At 40.6% G+C, this 12,354-nt stretch overlaps 2 protein-coding genes across 3 annotated transcripts in view; one reads left to right on the top strand and one right to left on the bottom strand.

The window, feature by feature from the left end:
* Nucleotides 1–935: 935 nt before the first annotated feature.
* Nucleotides 936–4,851, bottom strand: EEF1B2 (eukaryotic translation elongation factor 1 beta 2). Its single transcript, XM_082397180.1, has 6 exons — nucleotides 4,450–4,851; nucleotides 3,868–3,990; nucleotides 2,133–2,259; nucleotides 1,789–1,855; nucleotides 1,245–1,370; nucleotides 936–1,134 (listed from the first exon to the last, which is right to left on the bottom strand). Exons 1-6 carry the CDS (start codon nucleotides 4,527–4,529, stop codon nucleotides 980–982), a joined length of 678 nt encoding a protein of 225 aa, XP_082253306.1. The 5' UTR covers nucleotides 4,530–4,851; the 3' UTR covers nucleotides 936–979.
* A 131-nt stretch (nucleotides 4,852–4,982) lies between these two features.
* NDUFS1 (NADH:ubiquinone oxidoreductase core subunit S1) overlaps nucleotides 4,983–12,354 on the top strand; it is a 32,268-nt gene continuing 24,896 nt past the window's right edge. For both annotated transcript variants that reach the window (XM_082397059.1, XM_082397060.1), the window contains exons 1-5: nucleotides 4,983–5,193; nucleotides 8,714–8,778; nucleotides 9,305–9,396; nucleotides 11,444–11,551; nucleotides 12,254–12,330. In XM_082397059.1, the coding sequence (XP_082253185.1) occupies nucleotides 8,718–8,778; nucleotides 9,305–9,396; nucleotides 11,444–11,551; nucleotides 12,254–12,330 (338 nt within the window). In that variant the 5' untranslated portion in view covers nucleotides 4,983–5,193; nucleotides 8,714–8,717. The remainder of the gene's footprint in view (nucleotides 5,194–8,713; nucleotides 8,779–9,304; nucleotides 9,397–11,443; nucleotides 11,552–12,253; nucleotides 12,331–12,354) is intronic.

Genomic DNA, 12,354 nt, shown 5'->3' on the forward strand with positions numbered 1-12,354 from the left:
TTGAAGTACTGCGGTAAAAGTTGTATCATCGGGGGCTTCCCTGGTGGCGGAGTGGTTAAGAATCCGCCTGCCAATGCAGGGGACACGGGTTGGAGCCGTGGTCTGGGAAGATCCCACATGCTGCGGAGCAACTAGGCCCGTGAGCCACAGCTACTGAGCCTGCCGTCTGGAGCCTGTGCTCCGCAACAAGAGAGGCCGCGATAGTGAGAGGCCCGCGCACCGTGATGAAGAGTGGCTCCCACTTGCCACAACTAGAGAAAGCCCACACACAGAAACGAAGACCCAACACAGCCATAAATAAATAAATAAAAATTAAAAAAAAAAAAAAAAAAGAATCCGCCTGCCAATGCAGGGGACGCGGGTTGGAGCCCTGGTCCAGGAAGATCCCACATGCCGCGGAGCAACTAAGCCCGTGCACCACAACTACTGAGCCTGTGCTCTAGAGCCCACAAGCCACAGCTACTGAGCCCGTGAACCACAACTACTGAAGCCTGCATGCTTAGAGCCTGTGCTCCGCAACAAGAGAAGCCACCGCAACGAGAAACCCACGCACCGCAACGAAGAGTAGCCCCCGCTCAACGGAACCAAAGCAAGCCTGCATGCAGCAACAAAGACCCAACGCAGCCAATAAATAAATTAATAAATTAATTTTTAAAAAAAAGTTGTATCATCACACACTGAGGACATCACTAATGGGTAAAGAAGTTGTACTGAGTCCACTTCTGTTAATTTGTTTATAAAGTCTACTCTACATCTATGCATAGTCACAGTATTTATAACAGGTAGTTCCCTCCTTTTTTGGGCTAAACGTCGAACGACAATGCGGACCCAAATTTATATTATTTATGAATTATCCATCCATTAAATTTCTTCCTTCAAAATGGAAGGAATATAAATAAATACCATCCTCTTATTTAGAAGTCAAGAGCCAAGGGTGTCTTTCAAGCTTTTATTTAAGAGCACTGATCCACGATGGATTTTAGATCTTGTTGAACGCAGCCACGTCCATAGACTGCACATACTCGTCAAAAGCAGTGATCTGCTCCTCCAGCATATCCGTTCCAACTTTATCGTCTTCAACTACACACTGTATTTGAAGTTTTTTAATTCCATACCCCACCGGAACTAGTTTAGCTGAAAAGAGCATCAAGAAAAATCTTAGTTAGAAAAGTCCTGTTGAGTGACAAAGGTTGAAACTATGCAAACTCCAGATGCCAGTGTCAAAAGGCAAAGACTAAACTCACAACAGCCCCAGACTAAGCCGTCTGCTTGAACGCTTCTGACGCACTCCTCTAGTTTTGCCATATCTGTCTCATCATCCCAAGGTTTCACGTCTAATAAGATGGAAGACTTGGCAACAAGTGTGGGTTCTAAAAATGAGTACAAGAAACAGCATTATTCAAATAATTATTTTTGCCCTACTTCAAGACACTTAACAAATCTTAATTTGTTTCTAAATGGATCATCTCCTTAGCCACATAAAACTATAGAAAATACACCTTGTGTTTGTCACACATATGCCCACTTTCTATTTTGCTGAGAAAGAGGTGTTTAGTTATGTAACAGTTTCTTTCCCACAGAGGAATGCCACAGCTGCTACCATAAAAACAGCTGCAGACCAGTAGCTGTGGAAGTTTTGAAGCTCCACTTCAACAGAAGGTTTTGAAATACTGACATATTCAAGGAATGGGGAAGAAAGGAAATTACTTTGGGAATCAGTCTTTGAAAAAGATTATTCACATTATTATGAAAACAATTAAGTTAAACACAAATTATAAAATGACCTACTTTTGGCTTTCTTTGACTCATACTGTGCAAGGCGTTCTTCTCTTAGCCTCTTGGCTTCTTCACTTTCCTGTGAAAAAAAAATTTAATATACTTCACAAAGCTGGTTGTTCCTCAGCTTAAGGCTGGTGGGTCCTCAGCTTAAAGCAGACCAGCTTTATCAGAAAAAAGCAAATCCATCATGAGCTCAGCCGAAAGATGGTGATTTGATTTTATTCATCATGTAGCCAGTGAGAATTTTTAAAAGGCAGGTAATAAAGTGAAGCCAGGATTCAAACCCAGGCACTTTGGCTACAGAGCCTGTGCCTAAGCACAATGATACGCACAAATGTCAACTTATGCCATACCTCCTCATCATCAGATCCAAAGAGATCAATGTCATCATCATCTTTACTATCTGTAGCTCCACTTTCTGTGGTGTCTTCCACGTTAGCAGGGCCATACTTGCCCAAAGCTTTCTTCACTCCTGGCAGGCTTGAAAAAAATTTAATCAGCTAGCTACTATTAGGTCGGTATGATGTCCCTTTTCAAACAATACATGAGAACTTGTTTTCATTACAACTTATCAATAGACCCCTTTTGCACCAAGAATTTACCCTTCAACATTCCCAGGTAAATGCTTTTACATGTTTAGCTCCTCACCTAACAAACGTCGGTAGCATGTGAAATGCTATATTCAATATGCACAAAGATTTACTCTCAGAATGAGTTTTCCTGTTTGAGATTTCATTAAGTACACTCAGTTCCATTCTCAGTGAACTGGAGTCCACCTGCCCAAACTTCCATCCTTGTCAGCAGTTTCAGAAAAATGGCAAAGGACTGAAAGAATGAGCCACCCCTCACCCAGAGGTGGGTCCCCAGGTCAAGGTCAGGCACACGGGCAGGCCAGTGTGGGGAAAAGCTAAATTGCTGTCATTGATGAACTAAAATTCATATTTTGTGGCAAGACAAGAAAAATTTAAACATAAAAATTTTCTTTGCCTGTTTGGGCCACCTCCCTCCTCTAAACTGTGTATTGTGCATCTGCATTAACCAGCCCTCCTGAGGAGATAACATTCCTTCTGAATCTTGGGCCATGATGACCCATGACCCACTACTCACTTTGTACCTGTAGATCTGGATTGTATTAACTGTCAATAATACATTATTTAATGCGCAACCTTGTCTTAAAAACTTATATGCGAAGTGAGAGAGTGTCATGGACATATATACACTACCAAATGTAAAACAGATAGCTAGTGGGAAGCAGCTCGAATAGCACAGGGAGATCAGCTCGGTGCTTTGTGACCACCTAGAGGGGTGGGATAGGGAGGGTGGAAGGGAGGGAGATGCAAGAGGGAAGAGATATGGGGATATATGTATATGTATAGCTGATTCACTTTGTTATAAAGCAGAAACTAACACACCATTGTAAAGCAATTATACTCCAATAAAGATGTTAAAAAAAACAAAACACAACACAAAAACCCAAAACAAAACAAAAACTTATATGGACAGAGACATCCCTGGTGGTGCAGTGGTTAAGAATCTGCCTGTAAATGCAGGGGACACGGGTTCGAGCCCTGGTTTGGGAAGATCCCACATGCCGCGGAGCAACTAAGTCCATGTGCCACAACTACTGAAGCCACATGGGCCACAACTACTGAGCCCGTGAGCCACAACTACTGAAGCCCGCGCACCTAGAGACTGTGCTCCGCAACAAGAGAAGCCAGCGCACCGCAACAAAGACCCCAACACAGCCACAAATAAATAAATTAAAAAAAAAAAAAAACACTTATATGCACAGAACAGTTTTCAAAGGTTTCTTAGGGGCTTTTCACAGGTTATAATCCTCAGTGTGGCTTGAATAAAATTTTCTATTTCTTAGATTGACTAATTTTTTCTTCGAAATTGTCATGTTCTACCTGTTACATGAAAAAACGGAAGATTTCAGCCTCTTGGCCTTCTAAAGTCACAGAGAAATTTAGTTTACAATATCCCCACAAAACTAAAGTAGCCTGAACCCTAACTTGTCACGTGAAAACCCTGAGTTTAAGCTTAAAAAGCATTTTATTCTTCAGATAAACACAAAGATACTTTTACCTGGCCTTTTCCTTTTCGTAAGATTTGATATGATTATACCAACGTAGGGCATGACACAAGTCGGCAGGTGGTGGGCCGGAGACTGCTTCAAATACTGCCACATCTGCTTGTGACGGCACATACCTGCCAATGATGCAAAACTAATTACACACGCCTTTAAAAGAAAAACCACAAACACCAGCCAACGAACGACAAACGCTACGACCGTCAAATTAATTAGTGGCAATTCGCCCTCTTGTTACCGGGCTACCTAAGCAGCTTTAGTTTTCTGTAAAAAATAAGTTCCTTAGGATCAGGGATCATTTATTTGGTTCTCCGAGCTATCCTGAGACACAACTGCCACTCAGACCTCAGAAATTGCAATCGCTAACGTGGACCTACAGGTTTACATTTGTTAATTAAGCAAAGACGCGGAAACACCTGGTGGAGTCAAGTAAGCCGAAACAAAGCACATTTTTAACCCTTGTCCCCTCCCGCGGGAGAGCCCTGGGGTCGGGCTTCCTTTCCTCCAGCCGCAGCCGAGGCCGCGCCACGTGGCACCACTGCTCCCGGCCCTGCCCCGACCCCGGCCCGTCAGCTCACCCTTCGATGTAGCTCTTGTCCGCCAAGTAGTCGTTGAGCACCTGGAGGCCGGCGGGGCTTTTCAGGTCTCCAAAACCCATGGCGACGGCTGACAGGGAACTGGGCGGCAGCGGAGGAAAAGAGGAGCGCAGACGGTCGCTGCCGAGCGCTAAGAGGGAAAAAGGCCCGCAATGAGGCCGGAAATGCCTTATATAGACACGGAGGCGTTTCTCTCCGATGCCCCCAGCAGCAGGTTAAAGGTTAAAAGTAAAGTACGTTAAGATTTCTCAACGTAAAAATCAAGAGCTCTTAATTAATGGCCCACAAATTATCTGCCGAGCTTTCTTTGTGTTTGCAAATCAATTAATAAAATGGGCATTGCTTAAATTACTACCTCCAAGGTTTGCGAAGACTACCGGAACCGCCCCTTGAAGCGCCGGAAATGACGGAAGACGCTCGGCCTCGGGCGCCAGGTTACTTCCGGCGGAACTGAGGTCCGAGCCCGCCCCCTTATCCCGCCCCCGCTTCCTCCCGGCTGCTACGCCCTCCGCCCCGCCTTCTGTCAAGCTGACGGAAGTTGCCGAGCTCAATCTAAACGAGAAATTGTCGAACTGGGGTTTCTAGTCCCTCCCGGCTTTCCGTTCTTCCAGGCCCGGCTGACTGAGATACCCGAGGCCGCCATATTGAATAAGAAACCTGGCCTCTGAAGGGGTCGGCGGGGTGTAGACAATTCTGCAGGGCAGCCTCGGCGGCTCCAGGGAGAAGGTGAGGTTGTGTTTGGGTGAGAAGGCTGAGGTGCCTTGGTCCCCGGAGTTTGTTTATTGACGAGACTGTTTTCTTTGGCCCAACCGACTCCTTCTCCTCTTGTCCTTGAGTGGGCGCCGCCTCCCACCCCGCCTCCTCGGGAACCCCCGAGAGCTGGCAGGTGAGGACTGTTAGCCAGCGTCTCTGGTCTGACGGAGCAGAGAGGAGGAGGAAATCAGGCCCTGGGCAGCGCTGGCCCGAGTGCAGCCTTGTGGGTGACCTTCCCTCTGCAGGGGAATGCGGGACAGTCCCCTTCCTGGAGAGGAGGCCGTTTTGTTTCCCGGGAGAGGACCTCTGTCAAGGACTTAGGCCTAAAGACTGAGCCTTTTCCCCCCAATTACTACATACCTGGTATAGTGCATCTTTGTTTGGCTGCTGTTGCCTTAGCAACTGTCCATGCCTCTGTTTTTTTGTTTTTTGGTTTTGTCCATAGATTGCGTTGGCTAATACTTCTTATCCTTTTCACTGGTGGGGAAACTGAAGAAAAAAGACGTTTAAAAAGTTGGCCCAAGGTCGCACTGCAGATAACAAAGCTACGTTGTTTAAAAGTTTGGGGAATCTAATGCATGTACATGTACTGTAAAAACGTGGATCAGACACTGCTCTGCTCAAACACGAATTGAGGGTATAGAAAATGTAACGTGAACTGTTTCTGATGAATAAACATCAAGTTGGTTTTTTTGCGGAACGCCCTTTTTTTCCACTGAATTGTGTGTGCATCTTTAAGCAGGGTGTTGTAAGGCTGCCAGAGCACCTGCACTCTTTAATACCAGGAAAGTGGAAGTGATGGCCAGAGAGTAGAGATAGAATTCATTTAACAGATAGTTGTTGAATGCCTATTATGAGCTAGAAGTGAGTCCACAAGGAAGAATTAAATGAGTGATGTGACTGGGGAGTAGTTAGGATATTTTAGTTAGGCTGGTCAAGGAAAATCTCCCTGAGAAATGCCTTTTAAGCCAAAATTTGAAGGATGAGGAGGGGCCAGAAAGATCTGAGGGAAGAGCATTTCCATCTGAGGTCACAGCCCGTGGGAAGATGGGAGAGGCTGTGGGAGCAGTGTGGAAGCCAGGAGACCTGTTAGGGGGCTACTGTAACAATCCAAGCAAGAGATGATGGTGGCTTGGAATAGGACAGTACCTTGGAGGGAGAGAAGTGGATGGATGTGGGATATCTGGTGGAGAATGTGGAGTAGTATTGTCCCTGCACCAAAATGTGTCCAGTCTAGTTTTAGAAATGATTATTCATTAGCATTTTCCCATCTTAAGGATGATTATTTCTGTTCTTACATGGTAGCCAAATAAGTGTAAAGTGCTTATCAAAGTTTTGCAAATCTGTATTTCTTATGTTGGGGCGATGCAGTCTTCCACTTGATGCTGGGTTTTCAACAGACAGCCTAGTCCTGGTGGATTTCCTAGCTAAAGTGGGCACCACTTTCATATTATATTGGAGACAAACGTAATATTAAAGTTTTTACATTGTTGTGTGAAATATTGTTGATTTTGATCTGTCTTTAGCAAATTCAGTTTTACCTTTATATGAATAGATTTTAATAGGACAGATGCTACTCATTCTGGAACTTGGTGGTAAGACTACAGTTGACCCTTGAGCAATGAGAGGATTAAGGGTTCCAACCCTTTGTGCAGTCGAAAATCTGTATATAACTTATAGTTGGCCTTCTATATCCATGGTTCTGCATCTGAGGATTCAACCAATCTCACATCTTGTAGTACTGTAGTATTTACTATTGAAAAAAATTCACCTGTAAGTGGACCTGTGCAGTTGAAACCCATATTGTTTAAGGGTCAACTCTGTTTGATGGTTCATTTTCTTAGGGGCACTGTGCTAGGTCTTCAGAAAAGGGAAATGACCAAAGTGCACCATTCCTTGTCAGGGAGCTTACAGACTAGAGATACTGAAATTGATTACTAGCTTTCAGTTTAGTAGGTGGAATAATAAAGATATATATATATACACATACACAGTGTGTGCATATATATATATATATATATACACATACACAGTGTGTGCTGGTAGTAAAGAGAAGGAGCGCAAAGGAAGAGCCCTTTAAAACTGATTTTCAGTGGCCAGTCCCATCTAAATTGAATTCAGATATAACTGACATTTATTGAGCTCCTACTAGTAACACATAGCCTAAGAGGTATTGTTTTCTTTTATAGATAAACAGAAACTGTGATTTACCAAAAAGTCACTCACTAGTAGGTGACAGATGTCTGCAGATTCAGTATCACAAATTCTGAATTAATGAATTGTTTGAGTTATTGACGTCTGAATTAATGAAATTTCTGTGAAACTTATGCTTAAAACTTATGTATATATACTGTTTTCTAATATAAACTTTGAAATTCTTTATGTGATACATTCTGATCACATAATTTGTTGTATTTTTAAGAGTTCCAAATGAAAAATTAGATGCTTAGCCCATATAATCAAGTGAGTAGACAGAAAGTTCAGTGCTTCGCCGATATGATCAAGTGGATGGACAAAAAACTCTAAAAGATCAGATAACTTTTCTCTCTGTTTGCTTATGTATACCTTTAATTGGTGTTAATTTATATAATCCACTTCCATTTATTTCAGTAATTCAGCAAATCCTTTAGAGAGGGCTTCTCAACTGCAGATCTGTTGACACTTTAGATAATTCTTTACTATGGGAGATTGTCCTGAGCCTTGTAGGATCTTTAGTAGCACGCTGACCTCAACCCACTAGATGCCAATAGCTTTCCCCTAGTCGTGACAACAGACAGTTTGTCCAGACATTGCTAAATGTTCCCTGGGAAGCAAAATTATCTCTTACAGAGAACCACTGTTTTAGAGCTTACTGTGTGGCACCCTTGGTGGTAGGTACTGAGGATAGAAAGATAAAGAAGTTCATAATACAGTGGGGGTAGAACAGGCACATAAACAGATAATTGCAAATCTGTAAGATAAATGTACTCCTGGACACAGAAAATAGCACTCCAGAGTTTTTAAAGGCTTGGGCTTGTGAGCCAGCTCAGAATATCTCAGAAGCATTTAGTAGATAACTGCTCAGAACGTAGAATGTTAGAATGCATTTTAGCAGGAAATGAAGGCAGAAAGGTAGGCTTTATTTTACATGGCAATTAATGATAAACTCACTGTTAATTCTTGAAATTTATTTTACTATATAGTAGTATATTAAGTTTGATCATTTGTTTATAATTAAAAACAACAAAACTGCCCTTTATATAGAATTAGAAGATTCAACTTTATATGCTAGCTGCTCCTTCTTAGCTTCTTAATGATGTACAAGTCAGTTAATCTATCTGAGATGGAGTATTCTCATCTCTAGAATTTCAGGAAAAATATCAGGACTTGTGAAATGTTCAATGAAATAATGTATATATATGAAGTGCTTTAAAACCATAAAATATTACCAAAAAGTTTGGGATTGGCATTGTTTTTTCTATGATAATATAACTCTTCTTTGTTTTATTCTTAGCAATATGTTAAGGATACCTGTAAGAAGGGCCTTAGTGAGCCTTTCTAAGTCTCCTAAAGGATGTGGTGAGTGTCTTTTTTTTGAATTTGCGTTTGTGGGTACTAGACTTGCTGTCTTTGTAAATTCATAGGTTTATGGAATGTTTCTTGAAAGACCAATAATATACATTAAATAAAAATGGAAACAGTGACCCAAGTTGAATAGAATGATTTTCAAAATACAACTTTAAACATTTTATAGAAATTATCGTGGAATAGAAAGTAGTAGGAATTGCCCATCAGTGCCAAAATGGAAAAAGCAGTCATTCTGCTTTTGAGAAGTGGTCTTCCCTAGGAACATATTTTCAGTGGTATTAAAAGTTACAACTTAAACTGCTGTTAAAGGTAGACAGCCATATTCTGTTTGGTATTCAGGACTGGAAAAGCTTTCCTCTAAGTCAATAATTTAGAAGTTTGCATCTAGAGTAATAGAAGGGAATAGTATAAAATGAGGAAAAAATTTAGATGTGAAGGTTAATTAATCCATTATCCTCTGCTGTAATAACTTGAACTCTGTTAATTTCGTTTTCACCTTAATATTTTTGATGGTCAGTTCGAGCAACTGCCACAGCAGCAAGCAACTTGATTGAAGTATTTGTTGATGGTCAGTCTGTCATGGTGGAACCAGGAACTACCATCCTCCAAGTAGGCATTCATTTTAATTCTTTATTTTTGTGTATGTTCTGATTTAAAAAAACAAAAATAATTTATTTTCTTTATACTGTTCATTTACTTCTAAAATTTTCAAGATTCCTTGACAAATGCTCATTAAAGAACTATATATAGATAGTAAAATTATATGAAAATAAGTTTGATTTGAAATCTTGGCGTTTCAGAGTGAGTGAGCTATCATTTATCAGTTTCTGACTTTCTAAGTGAACTGTGGCAGTTCTTTTGTTTCACTTCTGCCTTCAAATAAATTCCCATTTAGAAGTTTTAAGTTACCTAAAATAAATTATTGATTAATATAGGTAAGTTTGGGGAAAAGATAACCTTTGTTGTGAGCCTGCTTGATGCATTTCACTTTTATGTAACCTTTCTATTTTTAATAATATTTCTAGGAATGTGTCCTACAAAGCAGATAAATGGAGGGTAGTAGGTTCTCAAATTTATGCCCTAAATATTTAATTTCTCCAAATTCCTCCAGAACTAACAGAGTTGGTCATGGAGAAGTGGTGCTTCATTCCATCATAAATTATTGCAGAGCTAAATGCTCTTTATTCATTTTAACAGTAATTTCTAGACTGTCAGGCATACACATGTAAACAAAAATATATAACAAAATTATGTTCAATGTACAGTGGAGAGTATTTTGGCATGTATAGGAGGTGGTAGAAAGAGATGTCAGGAATATCTCAGGTGATCTCTGAGAAGATTTTAAAGGATGAGTAGGTGTTTATATGTGGACAAGGAAGCTTCAGGTAGTTTGGTATTGATGGAACATAAGGTATGTGTAGAAGACGAGATAACAGGAAATCAGATTCTGGTAGAGAAGGTCTGGTCATTAAAGACAATCTATGCAATGTTGAAGAGCTTATAGTTTGGACCATCAAGAATATTCGTGGCTACTAAGCAGTATGACAGTGACTGTAGAGGATGGTGGTTTGGAGAATAATAAGACTGGAATGAGACACGGAAAGAGTATATCTTGCATTAGTGGAGCAGGAAGTGAAAAGGCCTAAAATAGTGGCAATGGAATGAAAACAAGAGGGTCTATTCAAGGGAGAGTGAGATGTAGGTAGACAGGCCTTCAGGAATGATGAAGAGCAGAGGAGTTTTTGTGATTGCTGCCTTTGTTAGCTTATTTGGGGATGTATAGTAGGGGACAGAAATAGATTGAATTTTAACTGTCTATAGAGTGTACACATGTGAATGCCTACTTACATCTAAAGAAGTGGAGGACTATCAGGGCTGCAGACCATCAGGGCTACAGATGAAGTTTTGAATGTAATCATGTGTAAATGAGCTAGTGTGAAGGCTGGGACAGTTGACCCACTGCATCTAGCACACAGGAAGACTCCATACATTTTTGCTAAGTAGTTAAAATATTGAAAGTCGATGAGATTGCTTTAGAGTGAGGGCTAAGGATGGAAGAACTGATTCTAGAGGAAATTTGAGTACATTTGTAGGCTCAGAGAAGGAGCAGGGATAATTGGTAGAGAGAACTAATATCCTTCACTAAGCAAATGGGAACTGGGAAGGGAGTGAGAGTCCTGGGTGGGGTATTTGGAGCCAAAGATAGAACCAGATTGTAGTCAGCTGGGTGGTGTAAAATGGAGTCTAATCTAAAGGAGGAAGGCTAGTCAATGAGGAAGTCCAGGTATGAAGCCACTGGGACAGAGTTTGAAGGACGAGTCTTTGTAGACAATGGTTCAGAGTAGAAATGGGGAGTCAAGCCTTTAGCACAGTCTGAATATGCTTCTTTATCCAGTTTCTTCCACGTAAGGTATAGGCACTGTGAGGATCTTTAAAGAGGTAGCTTCAGAGCAGACAGGGGTTGGAATCAAGAGCAAAGAAAAGGAGGGAAATCTCTTTGAGGATCAAGTTACAGGTATTTGTAGGTAAGAGTAATAAGATAGTGGATGGCCTCATGTTTTTTTGATTGTTTTTTGTTTGTTTTTACTGTGTTTTAGACAAGACAAGGATGAGGTCAGGTTATGCTAGTGCAAACATTTTTTACTTTGTCTTCTAGGCTTGTGAGAAGGTTGGCATGCAGATCCCTCGATTCTGTTATCATGAAAGGTTGTCTGTTGCTGGAAACTGCAGGATGTGCCTTGTTGAAATTGAGAAAGCTCCTAAGGTACTTGATACCTAAAATTCCACACCATGCTGTAGAAGGTAGAAAACTTTAAATCTTGCAGCAGACTTTATTTAGAATCAATATTGTTGTAGTGGAGAATCTGGTTCTGTTTACTTCTATCTATAAATTTATTTTTTGTGTGATTGATTCTCTTCATTTCAAAACTGGAAACACATTGAAGAAAGTGCTTTATATAAATGCAAGTGGCATATAATGGTAACATTTAGAAATTAAATGGGTCTTTTTAGAGCAGTCACTATTTGCAAATGGCTGTGTGACACACAGCTAGGATGTGGAGCTGCCAAGCAGCACATTAGAAGTGCTTATGCTGTGCCATTTGCACTAGAGAAAAGGATTGCAGTGAAGAGGTTCACTTTCAGTTTAATTTCGTTTTGGCTTGTGCAATTTTAATTCAGCACTGCCTGCTAATCAAAACACAGTTATCTGATGTTCTGTTTCAGAGCCTCTTAAAAAAAATCTCATTAATTATTAGAATAAAATTAAGAAGATGTCTAGTTTCTAAGAGAAATGTATCATGCCAGATTATCATATTATAAATATGAAAACTGAAAAACTCAGTCTTCAAAAATACTCTGTTCTTTCCTTGTTTTCATATGTATAATTTAATATTTTTATATATTGGGTTAACTTATAATTACCAATAAATACAAATACTTAGAGAATTTTGCATTGAAATTCCAGGTTGTAGCCGCTTGTGCCATGCCAGTAATGAAAGGTTGGAACATCCTGACAAACTCAGAGAAAACTAAGAAAGCCAGGTACTTTATTGTTAACTCGGCATA

Source organism: Balaenoptera borealis, assembly GCF_965194805.1.
Source record: "Balaenoptera borealis genome assembly, chromosome: 6".
Classification (NCBI taxonomy): domain Eukaryota; kingdom Metazoa; phylum Chordata; class Mammalia; order Artiodactyla; family Balaenopteridae; genus Balaenoptera; species Balaenoptera borealis.